This window comes from Bipolaris maydis, assembly GCF_028858645.1.
Source record: "Bipolaris maydis strain C4 unplaced genomic scaffold PSV08scaffold_7, whole genome shotgun sequence".
NCBI classification, from domain to species: domain Eukaryota; kingdom Fungi; phylum Ascomycota; class Dothideomycetes; order Pleosporales; family Pleosporaceae; genus Bipolaris; species Bipolaris maydis.
The window spans coordinates 253,194-278,381 of NW_027093863.1; the positions used below are offsets into that span (position 1 = coordinate 253,194).

The 25,188-nt window shown below is 51.2% G+C and overlaps 10 protein-coding genes across 10 annotated transcripts; 5 read left to right on the forward strand and 5 right to left on the reverse strand.

The window, feature by feature from the left end:
• Nucleotides 1–486: 486 nt before the first annotated feature.
• On the reverse strand, nt 487–6,285 carry PSV08DRAFT_409689 (coatomer subunit beta). Its single transcript, XM_014227385.2, has 13 exons — nt 5,982–6,285; nt 5,836–5,928; nt 5,595–5,773; nt 5,468–5,533; nt 5,378–5,418; nt 3,515–5,325; nt 3,293–3,464; nt 3,192–3,240; nt 2,860–3,140; nt 2,680–2,810; nt 2,108–2,330; nt 1,996–2,052; nt 487–1,941 (listed from the first exon to the last, which is right to left on the reverse strand). The coding sequence occupies exons 1-13, from the start codon at nt 6,012–6,014 to the stop codon at nt 626–628; spliced, it is 4,452 nt and encodes a 1,483-aa protein (XP_014082860.2). The 5' UTR covers nt 6,015–6,285; the 3' UTR covers nt 487–625.
• A 94-nt stretch (nt 6,286–6,379) lies between these two features.
• Nucleotides 6,380–7,582, forward strand: PSV08DRAFT_297244 (Mago nashi protein). The gene is made up of 7 exons (XM_014227384.2): nt 6,380–6,498; nt 6,553–6,590; nt 6,645–6,740; nt 6,788–6,851; nt 6,907–6,994; nt 7,043–7,168; nt 7,218–7,582. The coding sequence occupies exons 1-7, from the start codon at nt 6,464–6,466 to the stop codon at nt 7,230–7,232; spliced, it is 462 nt and encodes a 153-aa protein (XP_014082859.1). The 5' UTR covers nt 6,380–6,463; the 3' UTR covers nt 7,233–7,582.
• Nucleotides 7,583–7,762: 180 nt separating this feature from the next.
• Nucleotides 7,763–9,202, forward strand: PSV08DRAFT_297258 (vacuolar import and degradation protein-domain-containing protein). Its single transcript, XM_014227383.2, has 4 exons — nt 7,763–8,289; nt 8,337–8,487; nt 8,547–8,904; nt 8,956–9,202. The coding sequence occupies exons 1-4, from the start codon at nt 7,885–7,887 to the stop codon at nt 9,020–9,022; spliced, it is 981 nt and encodes a 326-aa protein (XP_014082858.1). The 5' UTR covers nt 7,763–7,884; the 3' UTR covers nt 9,023–9,202.
• A 186-nt stretch (nt 9,203–9,388) lies between these two features.
• Nucleotides 9,389–10,640, forward strand: PSV08DRAFT_41779 (putative methyltransferase-domain-containing protein). Its single transcript, XM_014227382.2, has 3 exons — nt 9,389–9,569; nt 9,630–9,859; nt 9,985–10,640. The coding sequence occupies exons 1-3, from the start codon at nt 9,424–9,426 to the stop codon at nt 10,497–10,499; spliced, it is 891 nt and encodes a 296-aa protein (XP_014082857.2). The 5' UTR covers nt 9,389–9,423; the 3' UTR covers nt 10,500–10,640.
• PSV08DRAFT_41780 (uncharacterized protein) lies at nt 10,641–12,260 on the reverse strand. Its single transcript, XM_014227381.2, has one exon. It carries the CDS (start codon nt 12,174–12,176, stop codon nt 10,782–10,784), a length of 1,395 nt encoding a protein of 464 aa, XP_014082856.1. The 5' UTR covers nt 12,177–12,260; the 3' UTR covers nt 10,641–10,781.
• Nucleotides 12,261–12,841: 581 nt separating this feature from the next.
• PSV08DRAFT_297296 (uncharacterized protein) lies at nt 12,842–13,180 on the forward strand (the record flags this gene model as incomplete). The annotated part of the gene is made up of 2 exons (XM_066092615.1): nt 12,842–12,956; nt 13,024–13,180. 2 exons carry the CDS (start codon nt 12,842–12,844, stop codon nt 13,176–13,178), a joined length of 270 nt encoding a protein of 89 aa, XP_065949076.1.
• A 650-nt stretch (nt 13,181–13,830) lies between these two features.
• On the reverse strand, nt 13,831–14,824 carry PSV08DRAFT_247297 (uncharacterized protein; the record flags this gene model as incomplete). The annotated part of the gene is made up of 3 exons (XM_014227379.2): nt 13,831–14,114; nt 14,152–14,240; nt 14,472–14,824. 3 exons carry the CDS (start codon nt 14,822–14,824, stop codon nt 13,831–13,833), a joined length of 726 nt encoding a protein of 241 aa, XP_014082854.2.
• A 2,382-nt stretch (nt 14,825–17,206) lies between these two features.
• PSV08DRAFT_223092 (WD40-repeat-containing domain protein) lies at nt 17,207–19,652 on the forward strand. The gene is made up of 4 exons (XM_066092176.1): nt 17,207–17,708; nt 17,756–18,280; nt 18,491–18,632; nt 18,744–19,652. Exons 1-4 carry the CDS (start codon nt 17,262–17,264, stop codon nt 19,622–19,624), a joined length of 1,995 nt encoding a protein of 664 aa, XP_065949077.1. The 5' UTR covers nt 17,207–17,261; the 3' UTR covers nt 19,625–19,652.
• PSV08DRAFT_362162 (RNA ligase-domain-containing protein) lies at nt 19,631–22,417 on the reverse strand (the record flags this gene model as incomplete). The annotated part of the gene is made up of 1 exon (XM_014227377.2): nt 19,631–22,417. One exon carries the CDS (start codon nt 22,415–22,417, stop codon nt 19,925–19,927), a length of 2,493 nt encoding a protein of 830 aa, XP_014082852.1. The 3' UTR covers nt 19,631–19,924.
• Nucleotides 22,418–22,906: 489 nt separating this feature from the next.
• Nucleotides 22,907–25,109, reverse strand: PSV08DRAFT_41794 (Homogentisate 1,2-dioxygenase). Its single transcript, XM_014227376.2, has 9 exons — nt 24,860–25,109; nt 24,748–24,793; nt 24,582–24,688; nt 24,485–24,529; nt 23,906–24,299; nt 23,482–23,853; nt 23,286–23,434; nt 23,091–23,236; nt 22,907–23,035 (listed from the first exon to the last, which is right to left on the reverse strand). Exons 1-9 carry the CDS (start codon nt 24,971–24,973, stop codon nt 22,951–22,953), a joined length of 1,458 nt encoding a protein of 485 aa, XP_014082851.1. The 5' UTR covers nt 24,974–25,109; the 3' UTR covers nt 22,907–22,950.
• Nucleotides 25,110–25,188: the final 79 nt, after the last annotated feature.

The window sequence follows — 25,188 nt, forward strand, 5'->3', positions numbered from 1 at the left end:
TACGATTCGAACTTGACATCTTTTAGCAGATGAACTTACGATCCGAGGTCCTCCGGGTTATGAGCCCGGCGCGCTTCCGCTGCGCCAAGCAGCTTTCTTTGCAAAAGCTCGATGCTGAGTAAGCTTGATGGTAATTCTTAGGATTTACAAATTTATATAGTGAGGATTGTCTCATGGCACATCAGATGAGTGTACAGGCACTAACGTGGGGCAGTTGTGTTTTTTCGAGAGGAGTTTTGCAGGGTGTGTGTGTGTGGAGGGGGGGGGGGGGGGGGGAGTTTGACCAATGATGACGTGGTTTGTGTGGGGGTGGTGGGGATATCTGGGGACTGCGAGCTAGCAAGAAGAGATTGGGTTGAATTTGAGAGATGAAAAATGATATAGTTGGAAACGATGGAATTCTATTTAAAAAAAAAGAAAGAAAGAAAGAAGTTATGTACTGGAGAATGAATCGGCTGTTAGCTTCCATCTCAAGAGAAAAACACGCGAAACAAAAGAACAGTATTGAATTAAAGAGTTTAAAAAACAAACAAACTGGTATACGAGTTTAACAAAACCCAAATCACTTCTTCTTAGCGGGATTGACAACAAGAAAAACAAACAAACAGAACAATCTCACACCCTTTCAAACCCCCTTGGCCTCACACAAATGCCCATTCTTACTCAACGTCGTCCCCAGCCCCTTATGCACCTCAACCTGGAACCCCTCAAACGGCACCCTCTCCCCATCAATGCTGATATACCCATCCTTCTGATCCCGCGGGATAATCCGATACGCGCTAACTTTCTGGTAATCAACATGGTCCAGGTCGAAAAAGGTGTGGTTTTCAATGGAGAGAAGCGTCTTGATGGCGGTGAGGCGGGGCAAGTCGCCGCGGATGCGGACGAGATCGAGGCAGCCGTCGCAGGGGAGGGCGCCGGGGAAGAAGTTTGTGTCGGCGGACATGTAGGCAATGTTTCCGGCGTAGAAGTTGCCGATTTTGTCGTGGGGGATGAGCTCCCAGCCTGCTGGGAGGGGATCGGTGTTTGTGCCGTACTTGAGAGAGGGGAGTCCTGCGTCGGCGGCTGGGAGGGTGCGGGTTTCGTTGCTGCCGGGTGGTTTGGCGGCTTCGGCGCGGTAGACTTCGCGGATGGCGGCCTTGTTGTCGTACTCGACCTTGACGGCAATATCTGCGGGGTATACTGATTTGCTAAGTAGGCGCACTAAGACGCCCCAGGTGAAGCGAGCGCTGCCCATCCATCGCAGGTTTTCGGTTGCCAGATCGGATTCGGCTACGATACCAACGGCTTGGGAAAGGAAAGAGAGTGTGCGCCGGTCACCCTGGGTTATTGACGAGAGATCCAGCGCCATGCGCAGGCCTTTGACAATGGCCAAGGCAGCTATACTTGGATCATTCGTCCCGTTGAAGTTGAGACTCATAGCGTTGCCTGAACCGCATGGCAATTGAACGACAGCCATCTTGGCCAGGGCTCTCGCAGCGTCTGGCCTTTTGGCCAGCCCATTCCAGACCTCGTGTGGTATGCCATCCCCAGAACAACACGCCACGACGTCGAATGCGTCAATGTCCATGTTCTGTGCAATCTCTACACCATGTCTGTTGTGCGCCGTTTTCTCTACGTCCAGCTCGCATCTTGCAGCAGCAAAGATGGGCGCAATCTGCTTGTTGTACATCTTAACCGCGCCGCCCTGTCCTCCAAACGGATTGACGAGCACCTTGACCCGCTTTCGCCGTTGCGACGCACCGTATGCGCGATCTAAGAGTTTTTCTATCCATGCTTGTATCAACTGGCTGTCGGGCTTATCGACGTGGTAGCTGATTGTGGCTGGGCGAACGGATTCGTTCGATGCTGTCTGCGCATACTGAATGGTGATATTGCCGCCGTCCGCGAGCTCGGCCCAGAGAATGTTGTAAAAGGGTATTGAGCGAGTGGCTTTCTTCTCTGTGTAAAGTCAGCGGATGCTGTGCGCCTGTACATTGCAGAGGTGGTGCGTACTGCCAGGAAGAGGCAAGCTACAGCAATTGGCGGTTTTGGCATCTACGAGGGCTTCATCTGTCCAGTGTCAGCCATAAGAGATTTCCCTGAGCGCCTGTTGACTGCATCGTACCCAAGACGACGAGGGAATCGGTGCCCAGAGTCAACGAAGCATCTCTGTTTACCGCGAGCGAGTCGGGGGCATTGATGCGCTCCTGGGGCTCTGATGCGTGCGGTGCTTGCGCGGCGGGAGCGTCATCAGCAATCAGAGGAACGGTGGGTTCTGTAAAGGCATCGCCTGCACCGGCAGTGGAGGCCATGGTTATCGCTGGGTTGTACGGAGGCCAAACAGCATGCTGCACGCAGAGTTGGACCAGCAAGTGCTTGTATTAATTAGAGGCTGATGTCGGTCGCTCGGTCGCGCTCAGATGCGTGGACGCGCGGATCAGACGGGCGGGTCTGATGCCAAACAGGAGACAGGGAATGGGTCAATGGACCTGCGTTGCTTAGCCGAGGCCCACTGCTGATTGGTCCACAATAAATGGTGAACTGATTTATTCTCGTCTTCTCGCTACCAAAGCCATATTAACCTTAGTCTCTCATCACGTAGCCCATTTTCGAGCCATGCTAGCCCAACCGTCGAGTAAGCCCTATACCTTTTCTGCTCGCCTTTCATATGTATACACTCGCTCATGCTACGCCAACCTTGTTGAGGCCTTTCAGTGATCCCAGGCTTAGTGCCAGGCCTTGCGAGCGACTGCGTATGCGCACGAAGCCGGTAATGGGCCCATTGTCTCCTTCCTTTTCTATGCTCAGGTTGGCCAAAGCATCCTCACCTGAACCGGGTTAGCCATTGCCAAGAGTGCGGGAGGAGGTGGGACTTACCAAAAACGCTTCTTGCGTACAGGTTTGCCGACAGGAACTGGCAGTCGCCCTTCATCGATGCCTCGGGCGTTAGACAGCTCATGTTGGTGCTTGCCATGAGCTGGCTCAAGAACTCGCGCAGACTCTTGGCCTTGGAGTTGATGTTGACCTTGTTCTCCCATTCAAACTCGGTCCACATGGTGCGGAACTGCGTTTCGGTGCATTGTGCTGGCTTGATGTAGTCCATAATGTCCACGTGCACGTCGTTGAGAATCACGACATTCGAGTCGACACCCTTTTCACTGCTATGCATTAGCCCGGCTCCTCACCAGCCATCATGCTCTTGCACTTACCCTTCGTAGATGATGTTTCCAAAAATGACGCCAGTGTCCGTCGACGAAACTAATCCAGTCAGCGTTTCAAGCTCGTCTCAACACTGTCACAATTCTCTTACCCTTGATCGTCGCTTGAATGTTGATAAAGTCATGAGGGCCGACATTTTGCGTCGAGGGCCGTTCGACTACCTTGAGATCGCCCAGTGTCGCAAATTCAATTGTAAGATTCTGCAATGTCTCGGTCGTCTGGTTTACAAGAAGCACGTCGAGTACAATGTCAAATTGATGGACCTGCAAACATTAGCATATGCCTTTTGTCCACTAGCAACGATATGCGTTACCTTGACGTAAGCCTCTGCGTAAACCGCATCGGAGAAACCCGTGAGCTGTACAACACGGCTGAGTTTTGATGTGAGATCCTCAGTCGCGCTATCACCTCCGGTAGCTCTCTCCAAGTCTTGGTCGATTTCATCGATGCCGTCCGAGTCCTTCTTCTTCAGCTGGCGGATGTTGAAGGCGTCATCAACGTTGACAGCTGACTTGGCTCTCTCTGAAGCCTCCTTGGCCGCTCGCTTCTTTTCTTCCGTTTGCACCATTGTTCGGAAGGATTTCCGTGTGTCCTCGAGGAACACTGTTTGAATTTCCTTTCTTTGAGCAAACTCTGATAGCGAGCGCACGCATGACATGATACGATCGACAGAGTCTTCGTCAATCAGCGTCTTTACAAACTGTGATTGACCTACACGGATAATGGAAATCATAATCAGCATGGCCTCTGCACGAAGGGCGTTTGTGCGTGCCGCATCCGTCGAGATCTCCCCATGCCGCATCACCAACTTAGTGAGGGTACTCGACAGAACCGTAGCAAGGTAGTAGTCGCCATCGAGGAGGAGCTGTCGGAGCGGAGGCTTCTGCGAGTTCTTGACTGCTTCAAGTTTTGCCTTCGCGGCAGCCGATGATGTAAGAGCGCTTTCGGTTGCGTACGTTCCATCAGCAAGCACCTTTCGCGATCCGGTCGGAGCAGCTGCCTTTGCGTGCCCGTTGACTTGGTCAGATGAGTCTTTGCCTTCCGAAGCCTCATCAAGTAACCTTTGCTCAGAGGCAAGGATCGGAATCTCGCCAAGTGATGATCGGATGCCCTTCCAGGCGTCCCTAATGTCCTTGGCTTCCAGAGAAAACTCTCCAATAATCCAGAGCACACCTCTGTAGACTTTGCCAGCGCGTACTTCGCCAAGCGTCGATACTAGTCGCTCAATGATGGAGACTCTGAGGTCGGGGAAGCGCTCCACAACCTCCTTTACGAATGAAATGACGTCTACCGCAGAGGCGTTGCTGCTGACATCCGAGATAAAGTCCATGAGCGATCCGACAACACTTGCGGCGACCTCTGGGAACTTGATGGCAGCCGAGTGTATCGAAGAGATAAGCAATGACCGGTACTCAGAGTTCTTCTCGTACTGTTCATCTACCGTCTTCATCAGCTCCTTCTTGAGCAGGAGGACAACCTCTTCGACATTTCTGCTCGAGATCATCTCCATGGCGATACTGAGTGACTTTTTGCGAACATCCAGGTCGGTACTGGACAAGACACGAAGAATCTCCATGGTCAAATCATCAAGGACACCTTCATTCTTATGCCGTAGCTGATCAACCCGCTCCAACACTATCAATTTGACATTGTTATCCGGTTCCTTGATGGCCAAGTCGACAAATTTTCCAGCGGCCGCCTTGACCGCGACCGGGTTGCTCGTGAGCGTGGTGAGCGCATGTGCGGCCTCGTAGATAACGGTTGATACCTGCGACTCAAGAAGGTCGAATATCAGTCGGAGATAGCGTGCCTTATTTGAAGGGTTGACGATAGCATCTTTGCGAATAAACTCCAACTCTGCGAGCAACAGAAGCTCCTCGTGGTTAGGTATGGCATCAAATACTGTGCTTAAATATTCGAGGGCCTTGTCATGGCTGACGGAGGTGAGGGCGGCGAATGCGTTGCGTTTGCATGTTGGATCGTTTTCGTCGTCCAAGAATGTTACGAGGAGATCGGGCGCATCTGGCATGAGCTCGGGAAGGTGTGTAAAGATGGATGCAATTGCAAAGGTTGCATTCTTTCGGACGTATGCGTGTCGGTGTGTGAGGCACTGGCGCACCGGTTCTAGCATTGCGGTCAGCATGGCGCCTGGAACTGCATCTGCCACAGCACCTACGTAGTAATGGTTCTACAAGCTCTGCATCCCGAAGCTTAGTTCTGTCCAACATATCAGTAGTGCTCAAGCAAGTGTTGTCGGCAGCCATACACAAAGCGCAATGTGTTTCCTCGCACGTATTCGTTGGGAGCCTGCAAGTCGAATCGAATCGCATTGCTATACCGTTGTCAGCGGCCATGTTCCCTCAGTCCTGGATCCCGCACACAGATACACCTACCAGACCAATATCCACTCCTGACGTAGCTTGCCCTGGGCGTCGTGTTTTGGGCACACCTCGAAGAAGAAGTACATGAGCTTCTTTAGCGGCTTTGACTTGCTGGGCATGACGAATCGGATAATGTGCATGAGGAGCCCTGTCTGAGGATCGCCATTGAGCATGATGGACAGGATCTTCTTCTGTCGGGTTGTTAGACGGCCAGCTGGACAAAGGCGGGGCAGTTGCAATTGCGAGGGCGCACCATGGTCTCGATCTTCTGCTCATCGCTACCCTTCTCGAGGGCAGTCTTGAGCTCATTCTGGGCGGGAACATCGGCTGCATTGTCCTGGTGCACCTGTTGCGCTCCGTCAGCTTTGCCCAGCTCCACGCACTGCCAGGTGTTCGTACCAGACTGTACGAATTCTCTAAAAAGGTCGCCATGATGGCGCGTGACTGGTGTAGGCGGTTTCCTGTGAGTCCTGAAGTATCCAGCTACAATGGCGTGGTTCTCGTGGCGGCTGTCAATGCTCACTCTCCCTGGGTGTCGAGAATAAGTGGGATGCTACGTGTTTTGATCGAGTGCGGTGGTAGGGAGCGTTGTGCGGGCTGATGTGGCCGCAGCCGGGCGGAATGGATGAGGAGATGGAATGGCCTTGGGCGGAGAGGTGGCTTCTTTGTTTCCCAAGGTTCAGCGCTTCCGTTGTCGGGGTTCATGTGTATACGTCCAGGTGTCTGCTCGAGAAATGGTCGTAGCACAGACCACCTCACACTAGTAGAGTGCTCCACCGAAGATCGTGAACGCGGCGACGACTCAACACCATCTACTCAACCGACGCGTCCATAAATATCACACAAGGCAGCGTCCCCCTCGGCCACGAGCGACCGCAGCCATGAGTACCAACGAGCCATTCTACTTGCGATACTAGTACATCAGCCTACTTGCACCTCCGGCACGTGCCTGTCACTAACGCTTTGGCAGCTCTGGTCATCAAGGCCGCTTCGGACACGAGTTTCTGGGTTGGTGATTTGTCCTGGAATGGCGGATGGCGACGAAGTGCTGACACGGTGCAGAGTTTGACTTTCGTGTTCTTGGAGACGGCCGCAGCGCATCTGCACGCTATGCAAACAACTCGAACTACCGCAACGACTCACTGATCCGAAAAGAGAGTATGAAGAGCCGAATCTGTACGATGTAAACTGGCTAACTTTGTCAGTGTGTGTCAGTGACACCTTGGTGGCTGAGATCAAGCGTATTGTCAAAGAAAGCGAAATCCTCAAGTACGGCACTATTGTAGAAACGCCGAGAAAATTATTGTGCTGACTCGATGCTTAGAGAAGATGACACAAAGTGGCCTCAAAAGAACAAGGACGGTCGTCAAGAGCTGGAAATTCGGTTAGGGAGCGAGCACATTTCCTTTGAAGTAGGCTCCTTATGACATGTTTCACCCATAGCGTACTGACAATACCAGACCGCAAAAATCGGATCGCTCCAGGACGTGTCAGAATCATCGGACCCCGAGGGCCTGCGTGTCTTCTACTATCTAGTCCAAGATCTCAAGGCTCTTGTCTTTTCTCTAATAGCCCTCCACTTCAAGGTAAGTGCGCTCGCAGCTACGTCATGTACATTTTCTGATACTGGTACAGATCAAGCCAATCTAAGCTTTTAACGACGGCTGGTTGTGTGGCCTGTGGGTACGCTGATCCCAGGAGAAGGGTTGTCATCACAACCACAGCAGACGACATGCATTCTTATTTGCATCCGATAGAAGATCAGACACATGGAGTCGATTAAACAAACAAAGATATCTCCACGGCTGGAGGGATCCAACGATGCCCAGCTCTGCGTAAAAGGGCGTGCAGACATTGATGTTGGACGCATGCTGGCGAGGGAGCTACTACTAGCACTTTGACCAACGGCATGCAGGCGCCATGCTCGGATAAGGTTTTGTTATTCTAGATAGACGCATGTCTGCGAATTGATCCATCAAAGTTGACGTGCTTGCATGCGTGTTCCGGGGCAATGGGGCTCGCCATGGGCGTGGTTGAATGTTGGGCCCCATGTCATGCCACGTGAGGCTAGCGTCTTTCCCCGCGAATATAGGCGCAGGCCTTGGATCCACTCATCGCCTAGACACGTCCGCCGCCGAGTCCAAGTCACCGTCCCAGCCCGGGCATGCATCTCCTCGCCACGACTTTTTGAACCCTGAACTTCCTGCTATACCGTCCACCCGCCCCTCTTATCGTTGTTTCGTCCCATGTGTGCTTAATCAGCCTCCCTCCTTGTGAAACCGTCGCCCCACTCGAGCGGACGATGCCGACACCAGATGATGCCATGGTCCCGTCGGTGGAGCACGAGAGCATCGCCGGCCGCGCGACCTGTCCCCCAGACGAATCGCGCTCCCTTACTGCACAAGAATTGAACCAGCTGCGACTGTCAAGCCACAGCAGCGATGCCAGTCGTGCGTCCCATGCGCCCATGCAGCAGCCCACTCCACCTCCCCAGGATTCTCTAGAACACGGCCAGATGCCGGCGGATACCCACAGCAAGCCCTCGAGCGCCGATATCGAGACCCCAGCCCGGGACATTCCCACGCCCATGACTGCTACCGATGACGGCTCCGAAGAGCAGCGCACATCGCAGCCATCGCCACAGTCTGCCATTACGCCCGTTTCACTTCTCGCCAACCACATTTCATCGCCATTTCCTGCGCATAGGGTGCGTTGAAACCATGTATCCGATGAATTTAGCTGATAGCAGGACAGTTTCTACCAAACTCTTCGTCATCCCTCCTCCGACCCGGAAGTCGCTTTGTGGGCAGTCAAACGTCCGATCGTCAAAAATACGAAGTCGAAGTCGAGATAAAACATGTTGATATGCGCGAGTCCTTCATATGTGGATACTTGCGCATCAAAGGTATGTACCCGTTGGTGCTGCCATGGTAATCCTGTATGCAAAGACTAACTCATCGGCAGGGTTAACCGAGGATCATCCCAGCTTGACGACGTACTTTGAGGGCGAAATCATCGGAAGCAAGTACACATTCATCACACAGCATCCTGAATGGGGCTCCAACGAGAAGGTTGACCGCCAACATTGGGCTCGATTCCCTGCTTACAAGCCGCTATCCAAGAACCTGTCGCGCCCCGAGCTGGTTACCAAGGACTGGATGCACAAGGAACATCTCTTCATGCGTTGGAAAGAGTATTTCCTTGTGCCTGACCACCGAGTCCGAACAATAAGCGGCGCAAGTTTCGAGGGCTTCTACTACATCTGCTTTAATCAAATGTCTGGCGGCATTGAAGGCATCTACTTCCATGCTAAGAGCGAGAAGTAAGTGTGGGATATGGCACCCTAGCCAGGACATAGCTAACAAGACTCCAGGTTCCAGAAGCTCCAACTAGAACATGTCCAAGATTTTGGGTGTCAGGGCGCCATTGAGTTCCGATGATGTTAACGATTACACGAATTTGCATTTTTGGGATGGATTTAGCATATGGGCGCACTCTGGAGAATCGGCTTTGTTGTATGGTATCAGGTTGGCCGCGGACCGTATGCAGCGTGCGACACGGCCGTACATATTTCTGTAGCAACGGGGCTTAAGACATTGAGGCGGAATTACGTCACCTATCGAATCTGTGCACGTAACTGTGGCGCCAACGGCTGTGTTCCTCCACACGTCGTGGGCCAGCGGCGACCCTGGAGCTAGTGAAAAAAGCTTGATCCACATAGGCCTCGCTTCGTGATAGGTGGTGACCCATCTACCATTACCTCAGCACCTGCATTTCCCTTTTGACTGACCCGACTGTGTCTGTCCGCCGACTTCTGTACATACGCCCAAAAAAAGTCAGGATGCCAGGCGAACCAGCAAAGCGCACGAGGCGCGAGGAATACAAGAAGTCGTTGCAGGCCGACGAGCAAAATGCAGCCCTGCCAAAGAAGAAATTCTACAGACAACGTGCCCATGCTAACCCATTTTCGGACCACTCCCTCACATAGTACGGTGGCTTCATGATTATTTTTTCTCTTTATGTGTTCCAGCTACTGACATGGTGCAGTCCCAAGAGCCCCGCAGACATGGACTGGGCCAGCCTGTATCCCGCCTACGCCAAACATCAGAAGCAAGCAACAGAAGGAGAGACTGCGAGCGAGTCACATGACGTGAGCGTAGAAGAGCAACGGAAATTCAATGAGGTGACGAAGAATGTCGAGATTGCAGATATCGGGTGTGGCTTTGGTGGCCTGCTTTTTGCCCTTGCGCCCAAGTTTCCCGATACATTGATACTAGGTACTGTGAAAAATCTCCTTCATCTTGGAGAGATGCAGATTTTTTCTTTTCCTTTTCCCCTTTTTTAGTTATATTCTACGCGGCGAAAAAAATGTATGCGCTACATACTAACACGAACATTCAAGGCATGGAGATCCGCACATCAGTAACAGAGTACGTGCAAGAAAAAGTACGCGCCCTGCGCATCCAAAACGCCGCAAACAACGCCTACCAAAACGCATCTTGCATCCGCGCCAACACGATGAAATTCCTACCCAATTTCTTCCAAAAAGGCCAGCTCTCCAAGATCTTTCTCTGCTTCCCAGATCCCCATTTTAAGCAGCGCAAGCACAAGGCGCGTATCGTGTCGTACACGCTCAACTCGGAATACGCCTACGTACTCCGTCCCGGTGGCGTCGTGTACACGATTACTGATGTGCAGGATCTGCACGAGTGGATGAAGGAGCATTTTGAGAAACATCCAAGTTTTGAGCGGGTTGAGAGGCGGTTTGAGGAGGGTGAGGGCGAGGATGGAGAGGGCATGGATGAGTGTGTCAAGGCGATGCGGGTAGAGACGGAGGAGGGGAAGAAGGTCGAAAGGAACAAGGGGTTGAAGTTTGTGGCGTGCTTTAGGAGGGTTGAGGATCCGCCGTGGCCTTGATGAGGGTATGTCAGGTGCTTTCCAAAGAGAGTTTGGAATGGATTCGTATCTTGGATACTTTCTCGAGCCAAATGGCACACTTGTTGCGCGTATGTGAAATCTGAGCAAGAGAGCATCTACAAAGGGCATAGTGAAAAAATGGGGTTCAGACGGAAAGATCACCGTCTATCCATTGCTCCTATATTCTTCCTTTATAAGAAAACGTCTCTAGGATATCTCTCTACATTGGTCGAAAAGCAGAATAACAAGAACGTTAATGTCTAAGAAAAAGACCCTCCTCCCTCACAACTTGGGGAACCTCACCCTCAAAAACTGGTTTGGCCATGCGACATCCAAACCCAACTGCCATGCAACACGCAGCACCCACTCGGGCTCCCTCATAAATTGACGCGCAACCAGCACGACATCAGCCAAGGGCTCCTTACCCTCTGTAACCCTAACCGCAGCCTGCGCCTCCTTGGCGAGTTCCTCATTCCCAGCCTTGGAAACACCACCGTCTTCAACAATATCCTTGGCCTGTTCCGCTTCGGTAATCAAGCCCACAGCCCCAATGAAAAGGTTAAGATTTTCCTTCTTAAGCTCACTACGGATCTGCGCCGCGATCCTAATTTGGTAGTCCTTGGAGTCGAACATGTTGATGCGCTGCTCGGGGTGATTGCCTCCACTGCTTACATCGAGGAGATCGACACCGAGGGTGGGTAGCAGCTTAGCAAGGCGAATCGAGCTTTCGACGTCCCAACTGCCGAGCTTCTTGCCGAGCTCTGTTTCGTCCATCCAGTCGGTGGAGCTGATGCGGAGGTACAGAGGCATGGAGTCCGGGATGACTGCGCGGATGGCCTTGATGATGTCGAGCAAGAGGCGAGTGCGGTTTTCAAAGGAGCCGCCGTACTTGTCTGTTCGCTGGTTGGTGACGGGGGAGAGGAATTGGTGGATGAGGTAGCCGTGTGCAGCGTGGATTTCGATAACGTCGACACCGGCTTTGACGGCGCGCTGGGCTGCGGCAGCCCAGTCTTGAACGAGCTCTTGGATCTCGGCTTCGCTGAGGGCTCGCGGAGCCCAATATCCGCTGTTCTCGTCGTCGGCTGGTAGGCCGTCCCATACCCATTCCTGGCCGCCCATGGGTCCGACAACGTCGGTGGGCCACCCGGCGGCGTCTACGTCGGCCTTGACGCTTACCTTGCGCTTTCCGCCCTGGGTCTTTTGAGAGCCCGCAATCCAGGGTGCGCAGGTACTTGCTTTCCTGCCGGCATGAGCCAGTTGGATACCGCATTGAGCTCCTTGGCTCTTGATGAAATCAGACACTCGTCGCAACGCGGGGATTTGCGAGTCACTCCAGAGGCCAGGGCAGTTTGGTGAGATGCGGCCATTGGCTTGGACGCCGGTGGCTTCTATGAATACCAAGGCGGCTCCTTTGAGGGCGTAATGGCCAAGGGTGGCAATGTGGTAATCGGTCAATGCGCCGGTTGAAGGGCCTTCAGATGCTGTGCTGTACTGGCACATGGGGGCCACTTGGATACGGTTTCTGAGTGTGGTTCCACGGATAGTGAGGGGCGTGAAGAGTGTCGGGATCGGAGCATCTTGCTTGCCTGAGAGAGGAATGGAGCCAGGACTTGTGTCGTGTTTGGGCGTGAAGTAGGGCAGGCCTGGGACCCCGTGGTTGTAATCTTGAGGTGCCATTTCTGGGAGGGTTTCAGTTGCAATCGGCGACGAGGTTGGCGTCTGGACTATAAGGAGAGGATGCAGTTATGTTGAAGAGGTTCTGCAGCAAGAACCTATTTAAACGTTTGGTGGTGCAGCACGCCATAGGGGTGATTTGTAAGGTGCCGAGGTAGATTTCCACCTTCCGGTTTCACCGAGAGAGGTAGTTTTTCTCTCTTCTAGATGTCTTGCTTATCAAGACAGTTTGCCATGGTGCAACCCTCAGCCAATGATCTGTGCATGATTTTTGCCGATACCAATCGTCGGATTTAAGCTCACTTGGAAAAACATGACTCCGTAGGCTATAGTGGGGCGGGATGATCGTCGTCTGCAGGGCGTGAACAGTAGCATCTCGAATGCGAAGGTAGGCGAGGACTACAGCACAAGGACAAGGTCAGTGGCTTGATGTGCAACTGGGATGGTAGCAAATGCAGGGTCCGCGCCTCTCGCCCACGCGTGACTGCGCGTCTGTTACGGATCGGTGATGTAGTCTCGATGACGTCAACCACTGGTTGTCCCATATAGTCCAGAGACCGCCCCCTGGCCATGTTTGTACTCCGTATCCATCTTTGCTACATCGTACAAAAGTCCCTTTGATTCATCAAACATCTTTTCGACTACACAACTTCCTCAAGCCCAGCATCATGTCTGCCGCACCAAACCAGCCCGGCCTCGTCTCCAGCCACGCCCAGTATGTCAAGGGCGCCGCCGAAGTAAGTACTACCTATGTTTCTTTGCAGTTTACTGCTATCCCTCACTGTATGCTAACAAGCGTTGAAGGAGACCATCGGAAATGTAACGGGTAGCGAGCCATGGAAGGCATCAGGCGCCTCGGACAAGGAGCACGCCGTCGAAGCTATGAAGGCAGCGTCGGCAAGCCGCGACCCACAGCAACAAGGCATGGGCGGTCTTGAAGAAAAGGCAGGCAATTTGGTTGGATGTGAAGGCATGCAAAAGGAGGGCGCCCAGAGCAAGCAGTAATAGAGGGCAGACTACTACCGGATTGAATCGGCAGCACTCCTATCATCATCACTTTTTACATATATAATATATAATTGTGAGATACTAGCTCTTCACCCACATTTCTACATACCTCGCACTAGACACGGAAAGTTTTGGTCATGTTGCTAGTATACCCTCGAGGGAGTTTTTCCAAGTTTTTACTACCTCTATACAGCTTGCGTAAGCGGCTCAAGATATCATGCTGCAGTACAAAAGAGAGTATTAAAACAATTCATGCCTTAGACTGACGACCGAAGAAGCATGCATTTCTCTAACAATTCGACAACATCAGCGTCATGCCCATATCCTTTCTATGTGCGAGCGATGATGTTCAAGCTGGCCGGCGTATCTGGATGTTTGCGGATTCACAGCTGCGGAGCAATAGAATTCCTTTTTTACATAGCTTCGCAATGCTTTTGGCGTAGGGTGTCACTCGTTCAACACTTCATTTCCCTTCTGCAAGCTCATGCACTTGCCCATCTCCAGTAGCTTCCACCGGACATCCTTGCCTAGGATTTTCCCCATGTTTCATCAAATCTCTCGAACTGTGTTCTGAAATCGCCCAGGGCTGCTTTTCCGTAACTGCCTCGTTGGTGGATTCACCCGGTCTCCCCTGCTCTGGTATTGATGGCTATTGTCCCGCTGGGGATGCTACTACCTCCTCGGAGACTTTGCGAGACCTCTGGTGATGTTGATAGAACCAGAAACAACAGATTGCAGCGCAAATCAGCACCGCACCAACGGCAGAGCCCACACTGATGCCGGCGATAGCACCTTTAGAAAGAGTCACATCGTCGTTTGATATTGGTCTAGGTGCTTGAGTACTAGGGGACGCAGAGGATGACGAAACGATAGTGGTTGACGAGGCGGTAGTGGTTGATGTTACGAAGGTATCAACCGTGCTCGTCCTGGCACCTGCAACAGTATTCGAGGCGATCGTTGCGCTATATACTTTCATTGCGTAATATCCGCCGCAGTTGACGTTCGGGTTGCCGGGGCAGGGTCTGGTGCAGAGCGGCGGCGTAGTCATAGTTCTTGTGCCTAGGATGTTACCGCAGTAACATTGTGTTGCGAACTGAACACCGAAGATTGAATAGCCCGCCCGTGAGCAGCTGCTTTCTATTAACACTCCCGATTAAACTTCTCAAATATTGTAGTTAGGATGCGGCCGTCCCTAGAACCGTTTCTAACTTCAGGTTTCGGAAGCAATCCTTCAAGTTTTCTTGCAAGGCTGTTCTGATCTCTTGGTTGCAATACGAGAATCTAACTCACAAGTTGCCGCATGAATTGGGCTCCAAGGAAACAATTTCAATTGTAGGCCCGCCCAGAACACGCTTATTGCCGTCATCGCCCACACAGCCTTTGTAGGCGTAGCCGTCAACAGAAAAGGCCGCGACATCACGGGGGCGCAATCCGACATCTAGGGGTGGCGGTAGTAAAGATGATTCTAGTGTCGTTCCTGTAGTAATGGTGCTGATCTTCGGCAGATCTTGAATTTTGGGACATGAGTCGGGGAGGTTTCCATCATAGCATGGTTGTGCCCAGGTTGGCCCTGCACTAAGCAGGATAATAGCAGTGATAAGAAAGTAGATATGTCTCGCCCACAGCCATTGTGGTTTTGCCATATCGATCGATGATGGTAAATTGAGACAGTAGCCAAGGACGGTGGGACTGAAAACGGAGTTTTCGTTGGCTATTACCACACAGAGTAAAAGTGGAAGCTTTAAAGTACCAGAAGAACTGATCAGAGGGGTGCACACACATCCCGAAGAGGTTAAATGCTTATCTCACTGGTAAGACGGTGTGCATAGGCCTACTGACAAAATTCTATAAAAAAAATATAAGTTTGACAGTCCGGCTGGTGGTACTGAGGAGGAGTGCAGCTTAAGCTCAGCACCACCAGGCAAAGAACCTACTAATGCAAAGCCAAACGGTTGAAAGCTAAAGTAAAGGGGAGGTTAACGTCAGAACAGATAACAAGACTAAGTAACCATATGATAAGCCTACAAAAGCGATTCAATAGACTCCATGGACATTTAATCTGTCGTAGGGTAAGAAGGTGGTCGTTAAGGATCTGCACGGGAACTGATATAGTACCTCTGGCTATCTCCCAGCATGCCGGCGCAGATGAGTTCGGATTTCAATTCTGCCGGTCCTTGTACGCTCTGAAGTTCAAAGGTAGTTGCCTATATACTGAGCAATACTTCGGAGCCTCCGCGTCTGCCAAACTCTAGACCTGGTCATGTCTTCCTGGGGATGTAAATTTATATTAGTTTCAATGCGTCTTATTACAAATGAAAGATAGCAAGGAGTGGCTATGGAGTTTTTCTTTTACGTAGTAAATTTGCAGGCAAACTCCTCTAATGAAGGATAAAGCTCTATGAGAGGAGAGTGTATTGTAAGGTGGAGAGACTTAGCATATAGGAAAGGAATATTTTCCTGCGTGCCGGGTTTACTTGTGGACAGGAGAATTTGTTAAATCTTCCCGTGCAAGGCCTCTTAACACCATCCAATATAAAGCGAGAGACACAGGGTAGCGGAATAGCTCAGCATTAAACTGTAAATATGTAGTTTTGTGGTAAGAGCCTTACTTTAATCATATTGCATTTACTTATTCTTTCACGAATTTTTGAGCAAAATCTGCGTAACATGGTTGGTGCTATCGATCACTTCTTCGACGCTCTTTACAGTTTACCTTTTTCCCCACTTCTGTGTCTGAGGTTTCGAGAAGACTAACCAACATCTTGGAAGACCTAAGTGGCAGTTGATATCACAATGGTTGCATGCCTTGAATCTGAAATTGATGGCAACATTACAGTCCTGTTCCCAGAGTTTCTGCGTGCTCTCATAAGGCCGGAACAGATAAGCTGTATTTTTGGTTCCAAACGAATTTATTGAGTAGTCATCTATGTGTCACAAAATATGTCTATTGAACCGGGTCTCTGTCCAGGTATGGTGATACTGTCCTACAGGTATACAGTAAAGGAGAAGAAGTGGACTAAAGCAAGCAGCTATCTGACATCAATACCTAAGCGCTGAAATACGTAAATCAGCCACAACTGCATAGCTAGGGACGCTAGATGAGCGGTCTTGGATTGAAGATGGTAAATTCTCCGTAGCCATGACTTGCGACGGCAACCCAGGTATATGCAGCACGGACTAAGGGCAGTTCACATACTGTACATACTTTAAGGGCCGGAAGCACAGCACTCTAGCCGAAAGCACGATCCTGTTTGTAGGTATCCGGAGCAGGGAGACCAAGCCACATATGGCATTGGTGGCGGCAGTTGGGGGCTAACATTACTCTGGTGAATCAACCCTTTACTGATTCAGTAACAGATCTACGCACCAATAACTCTACTTATCAAAATAGAGGCGTCCTCCTTTGGGGCATTAATCAGAGACCTTTTCTATCCCTGCGCAACCGATGCGCATCTTCCATGATACACGAAACAGGCAAATTCGCGGTTTGTGTGGTGGCAGAACAAGTCACAACAAAGCGTTCCTTCCGATTCAGTTTACTGGCGGGCAAGTAGTTAGGTAGGTGAATACAGACAAATCTCCGCTTTCGTGTGTATTTTTTCTTAATTCTGCACCTTTTTTTCGCTAGACTTTTGCACAAGTCACGCAGGTGTTGGCATGTTTTTATGTCACAGTCCCTACACAAAAGTCTGGCCTTAGTTCTAAGACTCGCTACTACAACCAGCTACTTCTTACTTGAAGATCTAATTTTCTCCATCTTATATATTAAATCAGTTTTACAATAAGTAGTATCATTACTAGCTTTCGAGGCTAGACTTATACCGAGTGACTGTATTAATGCAAGAAATAAAAGATTATGTTTGAAGCATAGACACGATATAATACATAATGTTCATGAATTTGAAATTTGAAGTTTATAAAGACGTTTTTGTTGCGTGTGCTCTCTTTGCGTTCATTCCAGGTACGATGGCGCAAGTAGATGCTGGGGAAAGCACGGTCCGCCCATGAGACTGGAGCTTCGCGTCATGACCAAAGTCTCAACCACCAACTGCAAGCTGAACCAGCTACAGTACAGTCAAGATGCCGCCCCCAGTCCGCGCGCGTCCGATCAAGAAAGACGACTTCGAGGCGGCCTTTAAGAAACTAAAGACATCTGTCTACCAAGACAGCGCGCGCCCGGCCGCCGTCTCATCGTCGCACTACATCCGCTCGATATCGTGGAACGCCTCTGGAACTTTTATCGCCACGGGAGCTGCAGACAAGACATTGCGCATTTGGAACCCCGAGAAGACCAACGTTAAGAACTCGACCGAGCTCCGTACCCCCAACGCGCCTCCCTTGACCAACCTCGAACGCGTATCTTTCCACCCCATCAATGAGAATGAGCTTGCAAGCTGCGGTACCGACGGTATGGTCAGATTCTGGGATATTCGCTCCAAGGCTAGTGTGGGCGAGGTCAAGGTCGGCGAGCAGCCCTTTACGCTGGCATGGACACCAGACGGCAATGAAATCGTCGTAGGAAGAAAGGTTAGTAGGCCAACCTTTGTTTCAGCCGTGTACTGACTTTTACATAGGATAACCTCCTCGTCAATGTCGATAGAGCAGCTCTCAGTATCATTTCAGAGCATCGCCAGCCCCTCCAGACCAATCAGTGTGCCTTTGACTGGTCTGGTAACCACCTCTATTCGACAGCCGGCGATGGAAGCGTCAGATTGCTACGCTACCCCTCTTTCGAAAACGCCCTTACGTTGAACGCCCATACCTCCGCATGTTATGCTGTCTCCATGTCACCTAGCGGCGAATACCTCGCAGCTGGCGGAGGAGATGCGTTGGTTTCACTCTGGGATACACAGGAATGGATATGCGTGAGAACCTTGGAGTTGACAGGAGGCCTCGTTAAGAGCGTGGACTTCTCGTTTGATGGTAGCTATATCACAGCTGGCTCTGACGACAAGGAAGAAAAGAAGATTCGTATTGCACATGTTGAATCGGGCGAAACTGTACACACCATCGATGTTCCCACGCCCGCAGCGCACGTCGCATGGCACCCATGCCGATACATACTGGCCTACTCAGCCGACAACCTGGGACTCAAGATTGTTGGAGGCATTAGCTAGGCAACGGTGGAGTAAAAGAAGGAAAAGGAAAAGGAGTTTTTGTCAGTTCTAACGGCGTAAATGATACCCCATTGTTTGAACCACACGCGTCGCATTCTGTCCATCCCTAACCGCGGCCCATTTCATCTGTGACGCAATCATTTCGCTGTAGCTCGGCATAGTAATAACCCGGCGTGGACTTTTTAACTATAGAAGCTGCCGTTTTCTGCAGGTCTCGTACGCTTACAATACTCTCGAATAAGATCGGCCAACATGGACGTCACAGCACCCATACAACCGAACACTCTATTCTCTGCCAAGGGACTGGTAGTGGTCATTACCGGCGGCGGTACTGGTACGTTAGTTATTCAAGCTCTAAGCTACCCCGCTGTACCCCGCGCCCATCCCCTCTGAACAGTCGCTTGTTCTGTAAATTCCCAGCAAAAGGGCTCACCACAACCAACAGGACTCGGCCTCGCCATTGCCTCCGCACTCTACCAAAACGGCGCTGAAAAAATCTACATCCTCGGCCGCCGACAAGATGTCCTCCGCGACGCCATCTCCAAACTTCAATCAGACGTAGCATACAAACCCCACAGCACCTCCGTCCTCAACGATATCGTCTGCGATGTCACCGACCTCGAGTCGGTCAAGGCCGCCGCCGAGCACATCAAGAAAGACGTAGGCTATGTCGACGTACTAATCAACAACGCGGGCGTCCTCGGGCCTAGAAACGGACAGGATATCTACAAAGCAACCTCGATCCAAGAGCTCGCCGACGCCATGACATCCAACTACGACGGCTGGACGGGCGCCATGGCAATCAACACGCAATCCGTCATCGGCGTGTCTGCGACCTTCCTCCCTCTGCTCGAAGCAGCAAATACGCGCCGCGGATGGGCTCCAGGCAAGGTGACGGGCACAGGGAATCCGCGCGCCCGCGACACGGCGCAGCTGGCAGAGCGCGGCATCGACGCCGACGACGACCGCATGGCGCACATCATCACCGTCGCGTCCGTCGCTTCGTACATGCGCTGGGTCTCCGCGGGCCTCGCCTACAACGCCAGCAAAGCCGCTGCTGCGCACCTCGGCAAGATGATGGCGACGTTTCTGGCAGAGTGGGGGGTCAGGAGCAATGTTGTTTGCCCTGGTCCCTATCCGAGTGATATGACGGCCGATATCAAACCTGTGTATGGGACGAGTCAGGTGCCGCAGGGCAGGATGGGCGGGCTGAACGATATTGCGGCGTTGATGCTTTTTTTGGTGGGCAAGGGGGGCGCCTATGTGAATGGGGTTGCGCAGTTGACGGATGGAGGGAGGATAGGCGTGTTTCCTGCTACGTATTAGATGTGAATAGTGAACTTGATTTGGATTCGTAGTAAAGTATCATTTAGGATTCTTAAGCCATATTTAATTGCTTCTCCGTATCCATCGATAGACGCACACTAATGCTAACGCCATAAAAGAAAAAAATGCTCTTTCTTTCCACCCTACCGCTTCTTTTTACAGAAAAAACCTTTTTCTCAGTATCTGCAATACGCTTGTACTTTTCATTCAAGTCTCCTCCCCACCCCCTCAATTCTTCTTCTTCTTCTTCTTGTTCTCTCCCACATCCTCCTTCCGAGCAGTGCGCTTCAAATGCTTTCCCTACATGCGTCCAAGTACACCCCTCACGCTTCCCTCGAGAACCACATTGCTCCTGACGCTCAACTCGCCGATCCCAGTCTGACCTCCAGAACCCCCATTGACCCATTTCTGCAGCAGCGCATTGCTCTCCATGGGCTTGATGCTGGGCGCCGCGGTACCAACGGTAACGTGGGCAATGGGATTTGCAGTTGTGAAAGCGACTTCTTCCATTGCGGTACCAGCTTCGCTCTCGATCTGGAAGTTGCTGGAGCCATTGAGACGCACAACAAAGCACATGATGCGGTCGTCCCAGATGAGGCGTTCAAGCTGGACGTCGCACTTGCCGAGCTCTGGTTCCCACGAGCCGTCCATGTTTGTTTTTTGCATGGCTTCATGGAACTTGATGAGCTTGTCCCAGTATGCTTGGTTGTCGGGTGCGGAGGCTCGGTGGATGAGCGTGACATGAAATTCGTTTTGGACGCGGCGGTTCTGCTTTAGTTGGTTGTACATTCGGGCAGTCATGGCGTCCTTGCCCTTGAAGAGGTCGTCGAGAACTGCGCTGACACGGTTGGTGTTGAGACGAACGGAGAAGTACTCCATGCGTGGAGCCTTTTTTGGTTTTGCTACTGGTTGAGATTTCTGATTGTTCTGGTTGTTTTGTTTGTTCTGATTGCCCTTTTTATCGTTGCTGCCTCGCGATAGGTCCATCTTGAAATCCGGCGTGTAGTCATTCAAAGCCCAGTGAATAGCAGCGTCCATATCGGGGTCAGTCGGCATCTGTCTATCGCTAAACAGAGCTGGATATGTCTCAAACATTCTTCCAATGATTGACTCAAGGTTCTGGCGCGAGTCGACAGTAGGATCAAGGTCAATAACCAAATCGAAGAGGTCGTCCGGACTTTCTGAAGGATCGACTGGCTGGAAGCGATGCATGAAACCTTCCATGATCTCAATAATCTCACTTGATCCCTTTGAGCCTGCCTGGATGGTCTGGTGGTTATCACCACGGTCAAGCACACGCGCCCGTGTCGCTTCTCGGATTCGGTCGTAGTTGTGCCGGTCATGAACATAATGCAATGCGACGAAGCGCGCATCTGGCACGTTCTTGGAGATGTCGTTGATGAGCTGGTCTCGCTCGCGCTTCTGATGATTGTTGCGATCTGCAATGACGACTGGATTTGTGACTAGCAGCGAAGAAATAGTGTCGGCAAAGACCTGGCCACGACCTTTTTTGGCCTTGACATTGTCGTTCTGGAAGTGACCCCATCCAAACAACTTGACCAGAGCGAGAGCCAGAGTTGTTTTTCCGCATCCGATAGTTGCAACGGGAACAAGCACAATATTCCTGGTAGCATTCTTGCTCTCGACAGCCCCATTTTCCAGTTCTTGTCGGATGATTTCAGCACCAGTGGTTCCACGCGAAGCCAGAAACTCGTCCCGCATCTTGATGATGCCGTGATTCTCGTTGTAAGCCTTTGCTAGGGTCTTATTCTGAGTGAATTTCCATCGCGCAAAGTCAAGGTACTCTTTGGTGATTGCCTCGTGCTTCTTGTAACGTGGTACTCTGCCGGCGATGAGAGCTCTAGTGCACTCGCGCCACTGACGGTACATGAGATATGGTTCCTCGAACTTGTACTTGAAAAACCAATCCACATAGGGTGCGTCCTCAGTCTCGCGTGCCTGGCAGCGAATGACGAAACCCTCTGTGTCGCGACCCTCATAGTTGCCCGTCTCGGCAACCTTATCCAAGAAGGCTTTTACTTTCTTGATATCATTCTCGATTACGTATGTGACCTTCTTCATGCCCCAATCGTCAGCGAATTTGTCGACCAGATGGCCAGGATATGTGGCAAAATCCGGCAGGTTCAGATTGATGCCGTGTACGTAGAGGCCAGCCTGCTCGGGAGTATATGCCAACACATGCTCTTCGAATTCGTCGTCGCATAGCTCTGCTACTAGTGTCGCATTCATGGAACGAAGAGTACGTGCCAGCTCCGCCTTGGTCCTGCCGACTTTCGCAACGTGACGCTCAACCCACTGTTCGCCCGCAACAGCGTGACTGAGACCTCCTTCCCGAGGACCTGTAGAGTGTTTGCTGCATACTAGCAGTGTGTCGTCGTCTAGGCCAGCTACGAAGATGATACACCCGTTCTCTTTCACACTCAGCTCGTACGGACCCTGTGTGTTACGTTCGACATTTTTCCACTCCGTCTTCCGAATCTCTCCATGGTTGAAGAACTTGTCGTACCCTCTGACTGCGATCTCGTAGTTGCCCTGCATGTTCTTGTACGTGAAGAGTCCTCGCGCATACGTAGGGAGGTTCTCTTTTTTGTAGTCCCAATCGTTCATTTTCCATGAGTCAACAGTTCGGCCGTTGGGCAGTGTAAATGTGTGTTTTTTGACTGAGAAACCACCCTGTCCCTTCTTGCCCTTGTGTGCCTCGAGAGCGTGCACCAAATCGGTGACCTCTTTTGGGTCTTGCGGCACATAGGGCGCTCGCTCGCGGTGCGCCATGATTGCAGTGGACGCAAAGGAACGTCGGGGGATGGAGTGCTTTTGAATATGTGTTCGGGATCGCGCAAGGACGGAAAGGTAAATCTGGGATAGCGACGATCGTGAGCGAAGGGAGGTTGCATACAGATGCGACAACGTACAAGAGCGGGGAGAATATTTTACAAAAGTAGTGTGCATTACCGGAGAAAAGAACAACAGAGATTAAGTAGATACAGTGCAGTCACGATGAGTCAGTTCGGAAAGGGCATTGCATACCAAAGTTCAGCCCTTGCTAGCGAATACGAACAGAGGGCGCAAGTGCAGTTGTTTTGAGGTCAGTGTGTAGTAATGACTTCAGCTGTCCGCGATGAGATCACAGCCTGGTGCCTGACTCCCCGCGGGTGGGGTACACACTAGCCTTTTTGGTCAGAGTCATAGTAGTTGACTTGTGATGAGCCAGCCCTTATCATTTTGATTTCAGTTTGAGTCAAGGTAAGAGTTATGTATAAAGAGCATTTGTATTTTGTTTCTACAAGATTTCACTATCCAAATAACTACAATGAAAGCTTCTTCACGCCTTCAGCCAGGAGCTGGTCGACCTCGTCTTGATGAGTGGAGAAATTGTCGACAAGATTGTCCCTAGGTATGCGTCAGTCCAATCATCATATAGATAATCAACCTATGGACTACTTACCACATCCTGGGGTTGTGCTCGTGTTTCTTATTGCTATTCCATGCCCAATCGGTAATGGTAAACATCCTCGAGCTCTCCATCATAAACGCGATCGCGCCCTTTGAAATTTGCATCTCAGGCGGCGGTTGCGCGCTCGCGGCTTTGAACTTGGAAGTTGTCAGCATTCCTCATCAAACTTTACCGCCGTTGACTTACTTCTTCGTATGCAACACCATGAGGCACAAAGCCACACTCAAAACTAACACCTCCAGGCTGAAACTCATCTGAACGACCTGCGTATTCTCCATAGATCAATCCCATGAGCTCAGAGGCTCCGTTGCGGTGGTAGTATGGCGGGCGATATGCTAAGCAACAGTTAGTTTTGCCCTTCTCCTGGATACTCATAACGTACTGTGTGAAGCCACATCCCATCGTGGACTGAAGATCAAAAAGTCGGCTAGCGGCGCAGCTGGATCGCGAGAAGGAGCTGTAATGACGCAGAAGATTGAAGGGTCAATGTGATCAACCGAAATTGAGCCAACGTTGACAAACTTTGTCAAATCGTACTTGAACGGAACATAGTTGCCATGCCACGCGACAACATCAAACGGCGAGTGTTCCTGCTTGCTGACAAAAAACTTTCCAGCAAGTTTGTAGACAATCTCCCATGATGCCTTCTCAATCTCGTATCTTGCCTTGGGATGCAAGAAGTCTCGAGCATTAGCAAGGCCGTTGGCTCCTAGTGGGCCGAGCTCTGGTAGTTGAAATTGCGATCCCCAGATTTCTGTATCGCATCAGCAAACGTTAGGCGCATTTCGTGAATCCAGTCGACCTACCCAAGATATAGCCTCGGGTCGGTCCTTCAACCTTGACCTTGAATCGCTGTCCCCGTTGGATGACGCAAATTTCACCTGGCTGCACATACATGGGCCCAAATTCAGTCAGGATATCTAATGCTCCCTGCTGAGGCACGATGAGAAAGTCGCCATCCGAGTTCACTGCAGCCCTCCTGTTCATGCTTGCATTGCAAAGATACGTATGCACTGCCAGACCCTCACGCAGTGTTGGCTCACCGGAGCCAGCAATAGTCTTGAGGCCAGAAATAAAATCGACATCTCCATCCTTGGGGATGTCGAATGGAAGCCAGGCTAGCTGCGTAGGCGAGACATGGACGCGCTTGTTGGAAGGGAGGAAGTTGGACTCTGTATCCTCATTGTCTGGCAAGTCGGTCTATGAGCATGTGTCAGCGCCTGTAAAAATGTCACCGCCACTTGATGCTACTGCGCCATCCATGTCCTATGACACTTTGAGGTCATGATTGTTCTGACAGGACCAGAGACGGGCCGAATATGACGTGAGGCGTAAATTCCATATCCGACCTCACCGATCGGTCAAAGAAAAAAGAGAGCTCTTACAAATCCTTGATGAGCGACAGCAGGTCGCGCCCGGTATAGATAAGCCTGGAATGACGCGTCAGCATCTATATTGGCCAGCTTGATTTACTGGTATAACCTTTTTATTCAGGTGTCTTGGAGCCACAAAGGCAGTTCCGGTCATTTGTTCCGCATATAGTCCAAATCTGACACATCGCGGGTTGTTCTGACCCTTGGGAATAGTGCCTGTATGACCCCACCGATTAGCCGGCTGCACGGTCTATCAAATTTGGGCTCCTACTCACCTGGGACTGCCTCGGACTCGAAGTTGTTTCCGAAGCCGGATTGATACTGCGAAAGCGCCAGTTGTCAGCGGGCAAGCTTGAACATGACCATTCATTTGCCTAGTCAGCTCACCTCATAAGGGTCGTTCTTCCTAGTTCCAAACGAGGGTATAGCGCCGTCCTTCTGCGTCTCTGCCCAGTGGAAGATATTCTGGTACTCCTTCGGGTCTTGAAGCTGTTCGGGCATGGTGATTACGTCTTGGTGGCGATAGTCGTTCCGGTGCAGTTTGACGAGACCAATGAAAGCGAAAGCATGGAGTTGCACGCTTCACCGCTATTTCTCGTGATGGTGCAGATGGAGTCGGAGAAGAAGTATGGGAGCGCCTGGCGTACAAGTAGTGTACCAGTTCTCATTTACCCCAATTGCTACCCCACCGTCTGCCGACCCCACAAGCTTCATGC

What these genes read in the sequence shown, in the direction of transcription:
- PSV08DRAFT_409689 (XM_014227385.2), bottom strand. Translation starts at nt 6,014, where the DNA reads ATGGCGACCTTTTTAGAGAATTCGTACAGTCTG. An exon ending in CGATTCCCTCGTCGTCTTGG is followed by an intron (nt 2,053 to 2,107) that starts GTACGATGCAGT and finishes GACACTGGACAG; the next exon opens with ATGAAGCCCTCGTAGATGCC. An exon ending in TAGCTTGCCTCTTCCTGGCA is followed by an intron (nt 1,942 to 1,995) that starts GTACGCACCACC and finishes GACTTTACACAG; the next exon opens with AGAAGAAAGCCACTCGCTCA.
- PSV08DRAFT_297244 (XM_014227384.2), top strand. Translation starts at nt 6,464, where the DNA reads ATGAGTACCAACGAGCCATTCTACTTGCGATACTA. An exon ending in CTTCGGACACGAGTTTCTGG is followed by an intron (nt 6,591 to 6,644) that starts GTTGGTGATTTG and finishes GACACGGTGCAG; the next exon opens with AGTTTGACTTTCGTGTTCTT. An exon ending in AAAGAAAGCGAAATCCTCAA is followed by an intron (nt 6,852 to 6,906) that starts GTACGGCACTAT and finishes CTCGATGCTTAG; the next exon opens with AGAAGATGACACAAAGTGGC.
- PSV08DRAFT_297258 (XM_014227383.2), top strand. Translation starts at nt 7,885, where the DNA reads ATGCCGACACCAGATGATGCCATGGTCCCGTCGGTGGAGCACGAGAGC. An exon ending in TGGATACTTGCGCATCAAAG is followed by an intron (nt 8,488 to 8,546) that starts GTATGTACCCGT and finishes ACTCATCGGCAG; the next exon opens with GGTTAACCGAGGATCATCCC. An exon ending in TTCCATGCTAAGAGCGAGAA is followed by an intron (nt 8,905 to 8,955) that starts GTAAGTGTGGGA and finishes ACAAGACTCCAG; the next exon opens with GTTCCAGAAGCTCCAACTAG.
- PSV08DRAFT_41779 (XM_014227382.2), top strand. Translation starts at nt 9,424, where the DNA reads ATGCCAGGCGAACCAGCAAAGCGCACGAGGCGCGAGGAATACAAGAAG. An exon ending in TCGGACCACTCCCTCACATA is followed by an intron (nt 9,570 to 9,629) that starts GTACGGTGGCTT and finishes GACATGGTGCAG; the next exon opens with TCCCAAGAGCCCCGCAGACA. An exon ending in TCCCGATACATTGATACTAG is followed by an intron (nt 9,860 to 9,984) that starts GTACTGTGAAAA and finishes CGAACATTCAAG; the next exon opens with GCATGGAGATCCGCACATCA.
- PSV08DRAFT_41780 (XM_014227381.2), bottom strand. Translation starts at nt 12,176, where the DNA reads ATGGCACCTCAAGATTACAACCACGGGGTCCCAGGCCTGCCCTACTTC.
- PSV08DRAFT_223092 (XM_066092176.1), top strand. Translation starts at nt 17,262, where the DNA reads ATGCCGCCCCCAGTCCGCGCGCGTCCGATCAAGAAAGACGACTTCGAG. An exon ending in AAATCGTCGTAGGAAGAAAG is followed by an intron (nt 17,709 to 17,755) that starts GTTAGTAGGCCA and finishes ACTTTTACATAG; the next exon opens with GATAACCTCCTCGTCAATGT. An exon ending in ACAACCTGGGACTCAAGATT is followed by an intron (nt 18,281 to 18,490) that starts GTTGGAGGCATT and finishes TTTTAACTATAG; the next exon opens with AAGCTGCCGTTTTCTGCAGG.
- PSV08DRAFT_41794 (XM_014227376.2), bottom strand. Translation starts at nt 24,973, where the DNA reads ATGCCCGAACAGCTTCAAGACCCGAAGGAGTACCAGAATATCTTCCAC. An exon ending in CAAGACACCTGAATAAAAAG is followed by an intron (nt 24,530 to 24,581) that starts GTTATACCAGTA and finishes GCGTCATTCCAG; the next exon opens with GCTTATCTATACCGGGCGCG. An exon ending in CTGTCGCTCATCAAGGATTT is followed by an intron (nt 24,300 to 24,484) that starts GTAAGAGCTCTC and finishes ACATGCTCATAG; the next exon opens with ACCGACTTGCCAGACAATGA.